At 51.1% G+C, this 18,169-nt stretch overlaps 1 protein-coding gene across 3 annotated transcripts in view; it reads right to left on the reverse strand.

Moving 5' to 3' along the window:
- Positions 1–10,709: 10,709 nt before the first annotated feature.
- Positions 10,710–18,169, reverse strand: part of GLI3 (GLI family zinc finger 3) — a 213,953-nt gene continuing 206,493 nt past the window's right edge. For all 3 annotated transcript variants that reach the window (XM_074575610.1, XM_074575608.1, XM_074575609.1), the window contains exon 15: positions 10,710–17,762. In XM_074575610.1, the coding sequence (XP_074431711.1) occupies positions 15,472–17,762 (2,291 nt within the window). In that variant the 3' untranslated portion in view covers positions 10,710–15,471. The remainder of the gene's footprint in view (positions 17,763–18,169) is intronic.

An 18,169-nucleotide genomic window follows, 5' to 3' on the forward strand; every position in this document is an offset into this window, starting at 1 on the left:
TGCCATGAGCCAGCTCCTCTGTCGAGGGATTACTGCTGAGGACTCTCAAGACCTTCTGTGCACCCATGACTGTAACCCATGAGTAAGAGCATGAAGCATGCACACAAGGTAAATAAATGGTTAGAGGGAGCTGCTCCAAGCCAAATTCCTCCCCTTACTTTTTTCTTTTCCTTTCTCACCATTGAGAGACAAACAAAAGATCAAGTGATGTCATGGGGCAATCCATTTGGCAAGCTTCTTGACACCGTGTCCCAGTACACGACAAGCCCATTTACTGACACTGTCTTCGCATTCACCAGAGGTGACACATGCAGAAATTCCAGCACAGCCCGGCAGTACAAAGCAGGGTGCGAGAGGAGAGATCAGGCTTTTCAGATCTACTGCAACTGGCTCCGCTCAGTGCTAACCTGAAGCTAACGCATGGGCCAAGTGCCAGATTTCCAGCTCCCTGCTGTAGGTCGTTGACTGACAGAGAGGGATTGGTGCTGTAGGGGCCTTTGGTTTCCCTCCCAGAAAAATCAGAAAAGTGAGTTAATTTGCTTAAAACCAGACAAACAAACAAAACCCCACCAATGTGTGTATATGTATGTGTTTGCACGTTCACATGATGTACTTTGGAAAGACTTAATGAGTGGAAGTCCTCAGAAGCTGAATTTAGGACCTCTCCTGAACTCAGGACTTGGGTTCCTCAGCAGCATGCTGATGGACAATTTTGTGTTGGGCCTTCTCAAAGTTCCCCTTCCTCCAGCTGCTCGGCAGAACTGGGGTTCTGGTGCCTTTAAACCTGCCAAAGGATTTAGTATCAAGGCAGCTCCTTGCTCTGTGCTTGGATATTTCTGGGAAAGCTGTCTGGGAGGTAAGGAGAGGTATGTTCATTAAGTGCCCTCACTTGGAGTTAAAGGGCCAAGCACGCTCCTGCTCCTTCACCCTGCTCACTGCGACTAACAAAATGGTTAAAGGTTCATAATGAAAAAGCAGCCTGGTAATTGCATTACCCCCAGGGTGGGGTGGCTGCCGGTCACAGGTATCGAGGTACAGCCCTGGGTGAATGCCGGTTCTTGTTCCCTCCCTCTGGCCACGGTCCCTCTCCGGAAAATTACATCTTTGCTCCTTGTTCATTAACACCCCGGCTGTGGGATTTGTGTGCTCGAGCCAAGCGGCACAATCTGACCTGCCCTCTATGATCTAAACGAGCTGTTCCAGATAACCACCTCCCTCGCTGGAGGTGCAAGGGCACGGGGTGGCATCCCCAGGGACCCAGTGTGCCAGTGCCCCATGACTGGATTGGTACCAATGCCTATTAAGAGGAACAGAGGAAGGCATTAGGAGGGCAGAAAAATCACAGCTCTTTCCTGACTGCGCCTAGCTCTGTTTGGGCGGAAAGCCTGCCCCGTGCTGCTGGCTCACCGCAGCGCATCACCCCAGTCGTTGTACACCTTTCTTTCTATCTATCATCTATACTAGGGTATGTTATTTTTGGCTGCAGAGAGCTGCGAGTCAGCCCCACACAGCTCAGTCCCCTGTGTCACCCCAGCGGTGTGTTTGCCTCACGCCGAGGTGTTCAGCCCGTGCAGAAGCTTGAAGCCTTCCTGAAGGCGATGAGGGGCAAGAGCTGAAACCGGGGATCTGCTTCCTTCGCTGAGAAATATATCCAGAAACCTTTCGCTATTTCAGCCCACTGGAAAAGGGAGCAGGACTGCACCCCGCACAGCTCTGGGCTTGCAGCGCTGCGAGAGCCAAGCAGGCGTGTAGGCACTCTCGCTTTAAGAATTGATTTCCTAAGTGAACTGTCAACTCCCGGTGGCTAGAAAAATCTGCAAACAATTTCTAGTCACTGAACAAAGCAAATCTTTGTACTGTGCTGTAATAGTTCATTATTAAATAAAGGCTCCTTTGTTAGGCTCTAAGAAATGGTGCATACTCCACCGCTCTTCACAATGTGCCTTGGTGTGACTTTGCAATGTATATAAAATCGTATTTCATGTCTCGTGAAAAGGTGACATAGTGGGTTACTTTAATGTTGGTAGGAAAAGCGCAGGGTGACGCTAAGATCATAGCACAGCTCTGATGGTTGAACTTTATTGTTGATGCGTTTGATTCACGATCATACGCGAGGACCCGGAGACTGGACTCTCTCATTTGCAACAGAGTGAATGAGGAACAACATGGCCGGAATCACTAGTGAGGAGAGTGAGGGAAAGCTTTAGCAGCTGCAATTCCTACAAGTTGTGTGACTTACTGGGCTGTCTTTTTGCAGTTCCAGGCCTAAATGAGTCAAAACAGGAATCAAAGGGCGTCGGTGTTTTCCCATCCAGAAAAGCAAAAGGGTTTCCAGCTCCCTCCTCCTTTCTTTCGCTCTGCACCCAGCGAGCTCCTGCTGATCTGCCAGTTTTGGCCCGACATCTGCAGAGCCCTGTTGTCCTGCTCAGCGTCTGCTTGTGTTGCGTGTTGGTGGCTCGGGCATGGCAGCCGGGAGCTCTTCACCTGTATGAGAGGGGCTGGGGGGGTGGCCAGATCTCACTTCAACGCCTCCCTCATCCACGCGGCCCAAAATGCTTCCCCTGCCCCCAGCTTTGAGGCAAGGCATCCCCTTGCCCCCTGCCCACACATGGGCCCTTTAGGCTTCAGCCCTGCTAAGCTCAGTGTTTTCCTTTGTGTTTCATTCAAACACATTTTGTCAGTCTGCGGCCTTTTAACCCAAGCCCTCAGACCGTCATGTAAGCTTGCTTTGCCTCTTGCGATGTTTTGCAGGGGGTTGGCAGCGCATGAGCGGGGCTGTAGTTTTCCTGCTCCTTCCTTCCCCCTGTCACACACCATCAGGGACACGTGAGACCCCTCCCCCCCCAGTGCCGGTGCTTCCCACTCAGCTGGAAGAGGTGGCAGCCGGGGCTGAAGCGGGCATTAGGCAGTTGGTTTCCCTGAGCCCTGGCTCACTGTCGGCTCTTGGCCAGGCTGGAAACGGGGCTTTTCCAATAAGCGTCCAGCCCGGCTCAGGCTGAGGCTGCTAGATGCCGTCGTGCGGGTGATTCATATGCCATCTAATAATAGCAGCTCCCGGCCATGCCAGCACAATAACTGACCATGGAAAACTCCACACTGCTTTGGGCTGCCGGCCCGTCAGTCCTCGCAAGCCGAGCTGGCCGCAGCCGGTGCTTTGCCTTCGAGGGCAGCACTGCCCGGCTCGGTGAGACGCTGCAAACCCCACTGTGGGCATTGCTGTGAGCGGTGCCGGTCCACCGGCTGTCAGCCCTCCCTCCCAGCGGCAATGCCACCGCCGGGCTGGTTTGGGAGTGGGTGGAAAGCAGACTGCACACTTTCCATACAGCAGCCACTTTTAATTACCTCCTCTGCTGGCCAGCAGCCGGCTCAGGTAACTGCACTCAGCCTAACTACCACCGCTCGTCCTTCCAGGGCAAAAACATGTTTTTCCTTCTCTGCCATCCCCAAGTGCTGTTCAGAGAATGCACAAGAAGCTGCTACATGGCTGCCAAATTCCTCTTGGTGGCAGAGCTGCTGCTGCCTCTGCTGCTGTGAGGCAGCGGGAGGTTTGCTGGAGATGCCTCATTCACTTGTCCAGATGGCCCCAGGGAGAAGGGGTGATGGCAGGGCAAAATAACGTCCCTGTCCCCCAGCCACACTCCTGCACCACCACCTCCCATGCTCCTGTGGGGTTTGCCCTGGCCGGTGTTTGACCATGTAGAAAGGAAGGCAGGGAGGTGGCGGTGGAGGCTGGAGAGGTCTCACCCCCAGGAACATGCGGCTGAAGCCTTGCCAGGTGGCGGGCCTACGTCTTGGGTGCAGGCCTGAAGTGGGGCTGGGCAGGGGGGTGAGAAACACGTCAGTACCGTGCATCAGAGTTCATTAAGGCTCTCACTTCTCTCGGGGACAATGACCCTGAGGAGATCCCGCGGGGCGGGAGTGGGCTGCCCAGGCCGGCGGGGAGTTGGTGGGCGCCCATCTCCGCAGCCAGGACGGCACCGCACAGTGAGCCGGGACTCCCACAGCGTGGCAGCACTGAACTGCTGCTCAGGCGGACGTGGGACATCGGTCCCAAACATGGCTCCTTCCCCGCTGCCTCAAGCGCCCGAGCATCGCCGTGGCCCGGGGGGACAAGGCACATCTAGAGGGCACAGGGACACCACTGAGCCCTCGGAGGTGAGCGTCAAATGCTGGAAGAGGATTAGTTAAAAGCCAGAAAGCCCACCTGTGATGGAGATGAGTGTGAAACTGAGCAAGATGCGGCAGCACGGCGAGCGGTACCGCAGCATGACCTGGGCACGCGTCCCGGCTCCTGCGTGGAAGGACGGAGACAAGGCGAACCCCTTCCCTCCTGCCATGGAGCCCTGCGGCTGTGGGCAGGCCTGCCCACACAAAACCTCCCGCACAGGCCCCCAGCCCTTCACCGCTGGCTTTTAACTCAGGGGGATGGCGTCCGGCCGGGCTGGACGTGTGCTCCTCACCGTGCCCTCGGGTCCCTGGCTGCCCGGTGGGGCCCCGACTTCCCGGCAGTCATGGGGACAGAGCCATGTTGCCACACCGCCCACGCGATGGCTGGGGGATTTTCCTGGGAGGCAGCTGGCTTATTGTTTCACTTTTGCCATTTCTTTGCCTCTCAGGAAGGTTTTCCTTTTGTTCCTGCCCTGATCTGGAGCCAGCTGGAGCCAGGGTTTTCCAGCCCCGGGAGCATGGTGGCGTGGGGCAGCTCCCTGCCCCAGCTGCGCTGCCTGGGGAAGCACCCAAAAGCCAGCAGCTGAGGTCCAGCTACGCTGGCATCAGCAGCGGTGAGGCAGCCGTGGTGCTCACCTCCTGAGGGTCTCAGATGTCCTCTTTGGAGCCCTCTGGTATTGCAAAAAGTATGAAATGGTCCCTGGGTGGAGGAGGAAGAGCTGGCCCTGGAGGCCAGCTGCCATGGGCCTGAGGACATCACACATGGCTGCAGCCCTCAAGGACGCCCCCGATTCGAAACTGGGCTGGCCCCATTTTTGCTGAGTGCATGTGGTGGCTCTAAAATGACTAAATGCCGTCTTTTGCTTTGTTTTTCTTCCTCTAAATCTGATGTTTTTGTTGCAGTGGACCAGCATTTACCAGCAAAAAGACTTTGATCAAATGCTCATGCTCAGAAAACACACCACAGTGGCACCAGCAATTCTGAGCAATGCTGCTATCTATGCCACACTGGGAACAGCATTTGGGTTTTTGAGGCTCTCCATTTTTAAGTTTAGCGCAAGGCCAGCCAGACATGGGCTGAATTTCATACGCCCATGTGTGTCTCTCTTAAAGTGAGTAAATTTGCCTCCAAAACTGACAGTAACCCTAAAGTTTTCAGGACAATGTTGACATAAAACTCATCACCTGGTGTAGGAGCAGGGAGAGGAGAGCCTGTTACTCTGCAGCTTGCTCTCCTGAAGGAAAATACTTCATGCACAAAGAAAGGAGGATCAGCAGTGCTCATATTTAACTATATGGATAAATCAAAGCCTTTACTAGTTGCTCCCGGACTGCAGAATTTTTTTGTGCCCAGCAGCTCCTCCACAATGAAAAGTCCAAGGAAATTTTTGTGACATCTTGAGCTTTCTGCAAGATGGGGCCTTTTGCACCAGCGCTTCTAAGTGAAGCTGGGCAGAGAGGGTTTGCGCACAAGCTGTGTTTCAAACAGAAGATGCAAAGACTGCAATCCCAGATCCCACTCCAAGTGGACATCTCGCGTCTCAAAAGAGGCCCCGGCTTCAGCATCAGCAGAGAGGTTGCTGGGCAGAGGATTCCCTATCGTGTTTTGCCAACCCATGCTCCATCCCTCTCTTTCTCTGCTGACGCTCCAGAGAAACCGGAGCCGGGCACTTTCCGGCTGCCCGTGCCAAGCAGAGCTCAGGTGAAGAGCCGATGGAATCCCAAGCTGTTTCAGGGCACGAAGGTAAGGCAGAAGTGCTACACTGGTTCAAGACTGCACTCCACAGAGCTAAGAACGGCACTGCTGCCCCCCTCGCTGTGTGGCTAGCCTTTGCACAGCTTCAAGCATTTTGTGTAATTGGGAGAAAACAGCAGCAATCTCACAGGGATCAGCCAAGAAGAGGAAAAAATAGCCTGCGATGTTTTTGTTTTTCTCCTATGCCATAGCCCGGCTTTGGGAAGAGGAGGAAAGGGCAGGGAGAGGCATCCAAGGCAGGGAAAAGGCTGGATATGGGGCAGGTGTAGGAGCTGTGCCACCGGCCTCCCTCACGCTGTGCCAGGCCACATGGTGGGCACGAGCTGGGGACACCACACTGTGGACTTCAAAGTGACATGGCTTCCTTGAGTTTAGCAATAAAAGAAACAAGCGTGGCATGATGAACACCCAATAACGGTGTCTGAACGAGGGCACTTCCCGGCTGGGTCAGCAGCAGGAGCTGGCCTGCTCCCAGGGTGATGTGAAGAGGAGTGAGCGGCCCTGGGGGACTGGACACACTGCTTCTCCGCATGTGGCTGCGAAGGAGAGCTTGGCATTTACTGCTGCTGGGAGGTAACCAGCGCCCCCGGCCGTGCAGAGCTCCATCTCCTGCTGCCCCAGCCCCTGGGCTCACCATGGGCACTGGGACCTCCTCCTGCTGATACTGTGCCACCGGGTAGCGATGAATGAGAGGGACACAGTGCAGGCGAGGAGGCTTCGAGCTCAGACAGGCAAGAGCCCGATGTGCAGCCATGTCTCTTGGGGAGCTGCTGAGAGGTACCTACGTGCCACTTGAGCTCCGCAACTCTGGGGGTTCAGTGTCTGATCATGGCGTTCACACATGGTATGAGATGCTTTTTCTATCCCTCTTTTACCTCTCTAGCCCTCTGCTGAGAGCTCAAGTTCAGCTCCTGCAGCAGGATGATGATGGGGATGCTTCTGCCCATTTTTTCTCTTCTTTGAAGCTCCAGCCCCAAAGCAGTATTCTGGCAATGCCACGATGGTGGGTTCCCACAGCCAAACTCAGAGGAGTTTACTGAAACCAAAAGAGACCAGATTGGCTGGAGGCTGAAGTGGTCAGCAATGCTAGGAATGAGACATATCTGCCCTTTCCCAGCAACAGCCTTGTAGGCAGATAAAGAATTTGGCCAGTAAAAACATTGCCATGACCCTTTGGCACTGTGGGATGTGCTGCAGGTCTTCAAAGCAAAACTGCCCCAAGGCAAGATAGGCAAATGGAGTTTTTTTGCTGTGGCTTGGGAGGGCTGGCTGCTCATGTCATAGAAATGGGAAGTCTTCCAGCCACAAAGGTGCAACGGGACCGATGCTCAGGAGTGGGGAGGCACACATTTCCCACGGCCCTCCCTCAGGAGATATCTGCCTGGAGCCACGACCCCTTCTCTGCCCAGTCCTGAAGCTGCCACGGCTTTGAGGTTTTCACTAGGGGTTGCTATAGGAACTTAAATACTTCCGTGCATCCAGGTCTGAGCAGCTCCCTGCTCCAGCTCCCCACTGCAGAGCACCAGGGCTCCGAGGACGGCGGAGGATGCTCAGGTACAGCAGGAGTCGGGTTGTTCAGCTCGGCTAATTAGTGCTACTATTTCTGTCTCTGGCCTTTTCTCCGTTCGTATCCATCTGGGGCTCTTTTCAGTCATTATAGAGCTTTCCACCCTCTTGTTTTTTTTCTCTCTCCTCCGCTGTCTTCCAGATTTTTGCCACTGTTTCATGTTGCTGTCCAAGTTATTTGTCTCTTCTGTCTTGCTCCGGTCGTGGGAACATTAGTAATGTTTTTCTGTAGAGCAGGGTGGCTCAGAGACCGCCTCGCAGACCTGACAGCCATCCTAGCGCTGCTGGCAAAGGCTGGAGCGGCTCCGCCAGCCCCCTGGGAAACGATCCTGTTTACGGTTCATCACCATCTGATCTGCCCACTGCTTCTCGCTCCTGCCTGGGCCCAACTGTGCTGCCGCCGTGCTGGGCCGTGCCGAGCCAGCCGGGAAGATGCAGCCGGACCCGCCGGCTCCCCGCTCTCCCGCCGCAGCCGCCCCGCGCGCGTGGCTGCGAAGGGAAGCGTGACTCACATGGGCCTCCCACCCCATGAGTAACAACGTTGGTCTATCACGTCTCAGCCAGCCGGGGCAGCTCAGAGGGAAGGCGGCTGCTTCCCTGGCGAGGCATGAAATAGGTCTCCCCGTCCCCGGGACGCGGGTGAAACGGGGAACCCAGATGGCAAGGCATGGCAGCTATGAGCAGCCTGGCATGGGGTGCGGGGCTGTACCCCACGGCGGGGGGCAGGCAGGGACGTACGCGTAGCGGCAGACACGGGGTGCAGGGATTCCCATTAAACGCCGACGTCAGTTCTTCCTCCTCCTCTGCCCAAACCTGCTCCTTTTTGCCTGGGAAACGCACGGGGCCAGTCTGCAGCCAGCGCGGGAAGATGGTGGGAACACGAGGGGTGGAAACACAAAGCGGTTATGTGCTTCTCGGGGTGGAAAGAGGCCCAGGTTATTAAATAGCAGGCAATTTTAGCATGAGTTGTAAATATTAGTTGTTTGTACTGGGAAGTGGTGCCTAGGGGCTCCCATTGCACTAATCATGTAACAAAGCCGTGTTCCTAAGACAAATAGCTTGTGTTTCAGCCTGCAGAGAACAAGTCGTCTCCTTCCCATTACCCCTTCTTTGAAAAAAACCAGTATGAAGATTGCACAGTCGAGCCCACAAAAATTGGGAAAGGAAAAAAAAAAATAAAAAATGACATGGGGCTGTCCTACAGTGCCATCGCTTCCACCCAGCCAGCCCGGTAACTCCATCAGCACCTTGGGCCCGCACTGCCTGCGCTTCCCCCGCGGCTCCCGGCTTCGTGCCCAACCCTGGCGGGTCTGGCCTCTGCGTTATTGGTGATTTTTTTGTTGCCCTTGGGTTTGGGTGTATTTACGCCACGTTACGTCACCTGTTTAGGATAGTGGTGGAGGTGGTCTGTGGGGTGGGTTTTTTCCTGCCTCGCTGATCAGTGCTGTGTATCTCTGTTGTGTTTTTTTTTTCAAGCTCTACAGTTCTCTCGGGTACATGCCCTTCTGAAGTAAGAAACCAATTTAATGAATTCAATTAATTCATTTACAGCCTTGGCACTAAAGCACAGACTAAAGGTCAACAGCATCCACTAATTTTGGATGGTACAAACCACGACTGCCCTGCTATTTTTTGTTTTCCTGAGGACTTGGCAGTATTTTGAGTTTTACCACATGGAAACACAGGTCCTCCTGCCCCCGCCCCCGCAGGCTGCAGCTTCACACACGCAGCTCTTCATTGGCCCGATCTCAAGTCAGGCTGGAGGACCAGAAATACGTCCTGCAGCCTCAGCCCTTCCCCTACCAGTGCTCACCTCGGCAAGTGCCGTGGCCCTGGTGCCCGACCTTGCATCGCCTGGCAGCATCTTCATCTGCACCCTCAACACAGTGAACAACCACGGGGACGAACAGAGCAGGGGTCTCCACGGCATCTCCTGCCCTCTTGACGCTCATCCTGAGGTAGGTCCAGCTGGTGGAGCAGATGCAACTAAAAGAACGAGCATGGGCAGGGATGGTTAAAGGTAGTGAGCTGATGCTGGAGCACTGCCAGACTCTGAGAAGATCTGGGGTTGCAGCACATGAGATAAAGCCCCGGGTTCGGCTGCGGGGTCTCCTTCACCCCTCCCAGACCACTGCCAGGCCTCTCCTCCTGCCTCGCTGGCTTCTCAGCTGGGCATGCTACACCTCTCCCTTCTGCCCCTCATCCCTCTCAAACCTTAAGCTAAATGACATAAGCTTAATAATGGCTGAAGAGAGAACAAAAAAAAAAAAACAAACCAAACCAAACGAACGAGCCCAAACCAAACCAAAAATAAAGTAGTTAAGATGAGCAAATAACAATGCATGGCTGCCTCCCTTGCCTTTGGAAATGGCTCGTGTATTTTGGCTGAGGAAGGACGAGGGCAGAAGCTGAGCACCGACAGCCCAACAGAGCAGTCTCGGTCTTGCCGAGGTACGAGCAAGGGACACAAAAGGTCTTGAAATGAGAACAGCTCAGTCACCTTAAAACTAAGCAGTGCTACAACTTCTTCTATATTATTTGCTACAACTAACTTGATGTTGCTCCTGAGTGCTATACTCAACAGGAACACTCAATACTAGAGGTGGTGGAGGCCCCATCCCTGGAGACATTCAAGGCCAGGCTTGATGAGGCTCTGAGCAACCTGATCTAGTGGAAGATGTCCCTGATTACTGCAGGGGGGTTGGACTAGATGACCTTTAAAGGTCCCTTCCAACCCAACACATTCTATGATTCTATAATTCTAAATATGTCCAGCTTTGAAGAAGACTGCATCTAGTTCTTCTGCAGATCATGCAAGAACCCACCAGGGTGGACACCTACAGAGTAACCCAGCCAGAGGAGCTTCTCTTCCACCTTCCCGTGCTTCTTCGTGGGTGGCCGAGCCTTTGCAAGAGACCCTCAGTCAGCAAGGTACGAAAACGCAGCCCCGTATAACAACCCAGAGTCTAGCATGGCTTGGCTTGGACTTCTGAAACGGCTGCTCTTGCAGCAGAGATAACCAGGTCCGTCTCCCTCCTCCTTTCAAACATTTCATCTGTGTGACACTGCATTTTCATTTATTTCTCCACCCGGCATCCCTCAGCCAGTTTTCTTTAGCGAGAAGGCAAACGCCCTGTTTTGCTTCCCCGTTGGTTTTTAAAATGTGAATGAAGTGAAGCAAGAGGCTGGGAAGCAGAAACAGAAAAGCGAGCGACCACGAGTGGAAGCGATACACACACTGATTGCAACCAGGCTCTCCAGCCGAATGAAAAAATAACTAACTCCCTCCCCCAAGGAGATATTTTAAAAGCTGAAAGCTAAGAACTTAAGTACAAAGGCTTTTGTGTTTTTATTGACATTGTAAGAAACATTTTTTTTTTCTTTGTTACAAAAGAGCTAAGTGGTTCTGAAAGCAGAAGTACAGTTTATATGTACACAGTGCTACAGACCCTTCAGATCAACCTAAGGCTCGAGAAACATCAGATCATAACTGCAGGTTTATCAAATGAAGACCACTAAGGCCCGTTACAGCCGAACACTATTCCTACCGTACGTAAATGTATTTACACATTTTCTTTTTTTTTTTTTAAAAAAAAAAAGGATTACAAGCTTTATAAAAAAAAACTAAAAAAAAATTGGAGAAAAAAAAAGAACACATTTTTATCTTACACATCTGCAGGACTGACAACAGTAACTGTTCCATAGGAGACATTCCACCAATCCAAGGACAATAACACGTGAATACCAGAGGTTTACAAGACGTTTCGGACACTATTAACAGTGGTATGTGCTATTAGCTGAATGGCGAGTACAGCCTCATCGGGAAAATTTGGCAACACATCTTGGTCCCTCTCTTTTACAGGATCAACACAAAATAAGGCACATACATTGCGAGAATACAAACACGGCTGTTCAGAAGGACAAGCCATTGCGCAACAGGCGTGGGCGAGCGACCGGCCATTTCATCCAGGGGTGGGGTGGGGGGGGGGAAGCGGTGACTGGAAGCGAGCGAGCCGGCCAGCGTCTTAATGCACGTACCATTTGGGGCCGTTCTCCAAGGCGAGAACAGCATGATCTGCCATGTGGGTGTACGGGGCCGTCCTACTCGCCAGCAAAGACCCCCTGGAAGCCCACCGACTTCTCTGCAAAAACCCCTTTCCTCCACCCGGCTTCACCTGACGGGTGAACTCTCAGGGGAGGTTCCCACTTTGTGGAAAATAAAACTGCCTGGAGACACGCTCAGGCTTCACGCAGGCTGAGCGAGGCAGACGCGCCTGAGGCCAACAGTAACAAGTGTGGAAGACCCCCCCCCAGAGAGCCATTAGAAGAAAAGGTGATTTAGACTCAGGCTGCAATGGTTTAAAAATAGGAAATTCACAATATTTTCTGCATTTTCTAGTACTGTAGGGTGAGCGGGGGGTTTCCAACTGCTATGGCAATGCCAACTGCTGCGCCAGATACCGAGAAGCAAGCCTGGGCTCTGTAACTGGGAGAGCAGGAGCGGAGGGGTGCCAGTAAACCTGTGAGCAACACTGGTGGGACGTTCCCTAGACTGCCACACATTGAGAAGGAGGTTGACAAGTGAAAGCTGGTGTCTGTGCCATGCTCAGAGAGCCCAGTCTACCTTATCAAAACAAAACCAAAACCCAAGATAGCTCTGGGTACCCTCACAGGTACCAAAACAGGCTCTTTAGCATAAACCAGAAAAGCATGAGAAGACACTAAAAGCTGAAAAGTGACACGTGAACATAAGCGGCACGTACACTTAATGGCGAAAATGATATACCATTTGTACAAACTCTCCGGGGACACGGTGGAGTCTCTGGCTCTTTAACTTTGCCAAATCAAACCGGGATGCCTCTCTGGAGCATGTGGTTTTGTCCAAGACACATTGTTGGCCCAAGACAGGGGTAAGTGAGTGACGAAGGTTTGTCAAATCCAGGAAGGCAAATTAGCTACTCAAACAGTCCCTTTTAGCCTTGAGCAATATGAATGGCTCCTTCTAAGCTCTGATGGATCACATCTGTTAATAGCTTCCCAGCTTCAATTCGACCAGCAAATACAATTATGAACTGGAAAATTGAGTTTAAAAAAAATAGGTTTGGGGTTTGGTTTTTTTTAATGTATTGGCTCTATAACAATAAAAGGCTTCTGTCCCAAGCCACCTACTCCCAAGCTGGTCATAAGTCTCCCTGTTGAAATTGTTTATAAACATGTAATTGATGGCTTAATAAACAGGCAGCGATTGGTTACCGAGAACCATCTGAAACCCATCCAGCACGGCCTTTCCTCGCGCATACGCTGCTGTTTCTCCGCCAGGATGTGAGCTGCATCATTGCATTGCAACCTTCAGCGCAGCCACCGAAGCGTCCCTTCTCCCCCGGTGACCTGCCCGGCCGGAGGCGCCCCTCCTCGCCCTGGCAGCAGGGCCAAGGGCTGCCATCAGGCAGGGGGTTCCTACAGGGCTGCCCCTGGGCAACAAGGGCGCAACAGGGAGCAGCTTTGCCACGTTGCAACAGCAAACCAACCATCTGCCACAGCCAGCTGTGCCCCGTTCCCCGTGCAGCCCAGGGACCGCTGCGGGAAGGCTGGGATAGCTGGCCACTAATAGTAGTGATAGGGAGGTTGGGAGGGGAACTTGCAAAGGGCAAAAAGCAGGATGAGGGAATACGCAGGCACGAGACAGAGGAAGGAAGAGATGGCTTGCTAAAGATACGGAGAAAGACAGGATCTGTGCGATGATAAAAGCTGTAGGATATTTACATTTGTCTTGATTTCTGACATTCCAGCTCGCAGTGCAGATCACTTGGTACATGCTGTGATAAGCCCAAATACGGCCCCAGCACTGGATTCCTATGATGTTTTCCTACTAATTTACAGCTTCTTCCTCTGATTCTAACAGCTGTTAATAGATCAATGTTATCCGACAGCTTCACTGAGGTTCTATTCCTACACATTCCTCAAATGCCATGCCCTGAATCCGCTGGTATTTCACCTTTTTTTACAGTCAAAAAAATGAGTGCTATTGGCCTTCTAGCCTATAGAAATCACCTTCTGGTGCTACTCCTAATTTTGACTGGGCTAAAGTTTACCTGTATTTCGAAATTGACTGCGCTCCCCCTTCTCACTTTGTGTCTCTTCCAACGCCAGCTCCTTACAGACACCAAATCCACGGCTGTAAGTGCCTGCACCATCTACATCCTGCGGCAGCATTTTACTACCAGGATGTAACTGAGATGTTAAACTGAGATTCAACTGAGGCTGGATGGGCAGCTTCTAGGAGTGGGTGAACTTAAACCTTGATCTTGTAACTGTTCTCCAGCCCAACCTGTTCACCCACGAGCACTGTGTGCTCAGAGGTGCAGACATGGAGCACAGCACAGCAGAAAACATCCTGGAAGAGCTGGAGCTTAGGGAGCAAATGCCATTCACCTCTACTGGTGAGTAGCTTCAAGACCACACACAGTTCCAATTTTTGCTGGTGTAACTGACCCTGGGCATTGACCCACTGGTTTGCTTTGAAATGAAAAATGCACATTGGTGTCACCAAGGAGAGAGAAGGTTGGGTTGGGCTTTTTAAGTTTTGATTAGTTACCAGACACACTTGCTGTTCCCCTTGCTCCTTTGCTATTTTTAATGGCAGTTTAAATTTCTTCATTTTGTAAAGCCTGGATACAGGGGAAAAACATTTAAGATTATCAGATTGCTTGCAATCCCTTTGATTTATTTGGCTAGACTGAGAACTGGGCCATTCATTTTCTACTTGTTTTACATGCCATGACCATGACACTTTTGAAGCTGTAACTGTGTTTGGGTGTCAATGGGTGTTTACTTATCTTAAAACGTATGATCCATCCACGAAGCCGTACGTGCTAAAAGGGATGGACAAGACAATTTCCTCAGCAAAGGAATTGTTACTGTGAATGAGAACCAGTGGCTCAGCAAATTATATCTCAACAATTTGCATTTAAAAAAGAAAAAAAAGTGCCCAGTATGGAATACTGCAATTTTGTTCTTTCATTGTATGAAATACTCCATAAGACCCTGATCGTCTCTCCACAAATGTGGTATGCAATAAAGGGATTACAGACTACCCAAATCACCAAACATGCCCATAATTTTACTATCCAGTCGTTTAAAAAAGAAGGCTGACACATACCAAATACTGCAAAAGATGAGAGTTGGACTAAGAATAGCTTTCTGGTCTCTGAAATGGATTAAACATGACACAATCTCACTATCATTACGCAAGGCAACGACAGCTATCTGTGTGTCGGTGTGTTTACAAAAAACTTAAACATTTGCTAGGGATCAAAGGGCTGATGGTTTTACATTTCTTTTTCGCTCGAACCTCCTAACGTCTTGTGCTCCATGACTCTGAAACTACAGCCTAGGGGTAGCACGGCAGTGCATTTCTGCACTGGTCATCCACCTCAGTGCGATGTATCCCAAGCATCCGGAGAGGATTTCATCACTGTATGCTCACTTCACATTGTGCCTGGTTATTTTGTGCCTGTATGTTTAGGGGGGAAAGCTGCAACAGTTTTACAAGGTCTAGTTTCTTTTGAGTAACAGAAAATCGCGAAGTCATTTCATCAGACCTTTCTTTAAAAAAAACAAACCCCAAAACAAAACAAAAAACATGCACTTCACACGTTTACATTGGTTTACAATTAAAAAAAAAAAAAAAAAAGGAAGCATACAGACATTCAAAAAGGGGAGAGAGAGAGAGAAAAGGTGGGGGGGGGGTGGGTGTAGCAATACTGATTCAAAACTGAAATGGAAGACAGTTTCTCCCTAGAACACTTTAGGGTTTTCAGAGTCCTTATTCCATAAAAGGAATATACTTGAAACACATCCCATTTAGGTGAGATGAGATTGCTAAAATACATACACAACTAAAAAATATGAGTCTGTCTTTTTTTTTTTTATCTGTTATCTCCTAAGGGTTTTTTTGTTTGTGTGTTGTTTTTTTTTACTGTCTATTGCATAACAGCAAGAAACTTGCTTTCTTCTGCAAGTGAGGTCAACAAAGAGCTCATGTCCCCAATAGCCATGTTGGTTGTGCTTACGGGCATAGCTGGGAATGTAAGAGACGCTCGGGGAGTGGTGAGGCGTGAGGAATTGCGGGAGAGATTCTGAATGATACTCGGGCTCAGGGCTCCCGAAATTAAGCTGACGTGGTCCCCATCATCTATGATAGCATCGAAATCAATCTGCACACCCTCCAGGCTGTTGCTGTCAATGCTGTCAACTGTGCTCGACACTTGGTTAGCCCCCGGGGAAAGAAGCTCGGATGAGTTTGCAGTCGCAGTCCCCTGCAGCAGGCAGGTACCTTCTGAACCAAAGAAAGAACCTGTTTTCATAGCTTGGTGGCTAAAGCCTGTGGTTTGGTCATATAACTGACCAGAGTAATTCTGCACGTTAGAGCAGAACTGCTGTGACTGACCTTGCATCTCCGTCTTAATGGTGTTTACCCTGTATGTCTGGTTGCCATCACTTATGTGTCCTTGCTGTTGCACCAGGTTGTTTCTCAAGATGTTTTGCCGTCTGTTGCCGCTGTAATTAGAGCATGGCTGGTAACTTTTGGCCACCAACAAACCTGAAGGCTGGCTACCAACGGTGTGAGACACTGGTGGACAACTCTGCAGCCCTTGATAGAGGCTGCTTTGTGAGGTAGGACTAACTTGCCCTAGCATCATTTGACCGGATTGATTGACTCCCTGGTAAAGAACACCATCTCCGACTGGTTGGTTTTGCAAATACTCCTGTTCCATCATATTCCTGTTCTGCATCCCATTTGCCATACTGGTGGCTTGATCGCTGGATGCCATGGGATGGCCAAAATTTTGCTGGTTCCCACTCACTGGCATGTTGCTGCTTCTCAGCTTCTGCCCTGGAACTGCCACGCCACAGGAATTGTCCATTGCCCCAGACATCATTGCTTGCCTGCCGATGCTTTCACTGTAAGGCTTATTGGGCTGCACGCTGAAAGAATTACCGGCTCCGCTGCCAAGAACCGTGTTTTGCTGTAAACCATAGGAACCGTTGTTCTCCACCAGGTTCTGATAGCCGTTCTGCTGGGCCACGTTGCTTCTCTCCAGGTTCTGCTGCTGAACCATCATATTGTTATACAGTCCGAAGGCCCGAGTCTGCTGCACCGCTGAGCGCGGACCGCATTTCAGTTTCGAAGGAGATAAGTCAGAACTTCCTGAGCTTACTTCATTCCACTGAATGGGCAAGTCGCTCTTGTTTGCCTCGGAACCTGCCTGCTGACTGCTCGGTGGAGGGGCTTGGTCAAAATTGCTGGGGTTGTTGTTTCCTAACACTGAGCTGTGATGCATTTTGTTGCCATCTAGGACGTTGTTCAACAAGTGGTCGTACATGCCCTGGTTCTGGGAGTTCAGATACTGAACCACGTCATCTGGCAGGAGATCCTCATCATTCAGACTGCCACCCGCTTCCATCGTAGCAGCCTCCAGGGCGACGTTCTCGCTGATGCTCGGAGGACAGGGGGAGCTGAAGCCGCGGAAGACGCCACCCTCAGAACGGGTATAGTTCTGAAGAACGAGGTTGCGCTTTTCCGTGGATGGAGGCAAAGCAGGAGGGTTAAAGCTATTAAGACTGTTGAAACGCTGGACTCTAGGGACAGAGAGGTTGTCAGAGGCTATTCTTACTGGATCACTGGCTCTCCTCGTCCCGTTTCCTAGAGCATCATGAGACAGAAAATGCCTCCTGCTGTAACCATTTGCCCCACTGTCACTACATCTTCGAGGGGCATTCACTGGAGGCAGTGGAGATACTCCGGACTCCCTGCAGTCACCCAAGAGTGCCATCCTTGTTTTGAGGCTCATCCTCTCCATGTTAGGCAGTGGAGTTGGTGGGGGTCCACCAGTAGCTGCTGCATATTTAGCTTTCAGCCTGTATTGCTGGGCCGGGGTGAGGCTGAGAAGACTTGGCAGGTCATCACACTGGCTTGCTTCACTGGAGCGCCGGGAGGCATCTGTCGAGATGGGGTCATAGGAGTCTGCAACACTCACATTCTGCGGTCTTCCCTCCGCCTGGGAGGCGTCGCTGGACCTCCGGCTGGAGAAGCAAGGTGAGATTCCAGAGGACCTGCGGCTGCTCAGGTAGGCTGAACTGATTGTGCTAGTATTGCTGTCCCTCCTGTTCAGCATGTTCAACACAGTGATGTCCGTACTTGAAAGTTCATTCCTGTTTGGCAGAATAGTCATGGATCCTCCTACACTGCAGCTGCTGTTCGACTGGGTACCTGGAGGTAAAATTCACAGTTAAACAAATGGGCATCACCCAGAAAGTGGTACAGAAAAGAGACAGTAAAGAAGTATGGGGAGTATAGACGAAGAGCCTGCACCATCACAGCAAATCATAGCAGTGCTCTTTCTTGAAAGAAGTAAGGATATAAAAACTATGTCCTTAGGTTAAAAGCTAATTCAGAGACTCATGGGTAACATTTCAGTGTGAATCCCAGCACAAAATTTATAGGCCATAGCCACAAACTGTCATCAGCTGGTGTAGTTCTCCAGCCTGCAGAGCAGCTATGCTGACTGATGTGCCAGAAGGAGACATTCGTAAGGGAGCTTTTTATAGGCAAAATATAATTGAACAGGCATTTGCATGGAATGGCAAAATATACAAATTGGAGGCTATTCAAGGTCA

This window comes from Larus michahellis, chromosome 2, assembly GCF_964199755.1.
Source record: "Larus michahellis chromosome 2, bLarMic1.1, whole genome shotgun sequence".
Classification (NCBI taxonomy): domain Eukaryota; kingdom Metazoa; phylum Chordata; class Aves; order Charadriiformes; family Laridae; genus Larus; species Larus michahellis.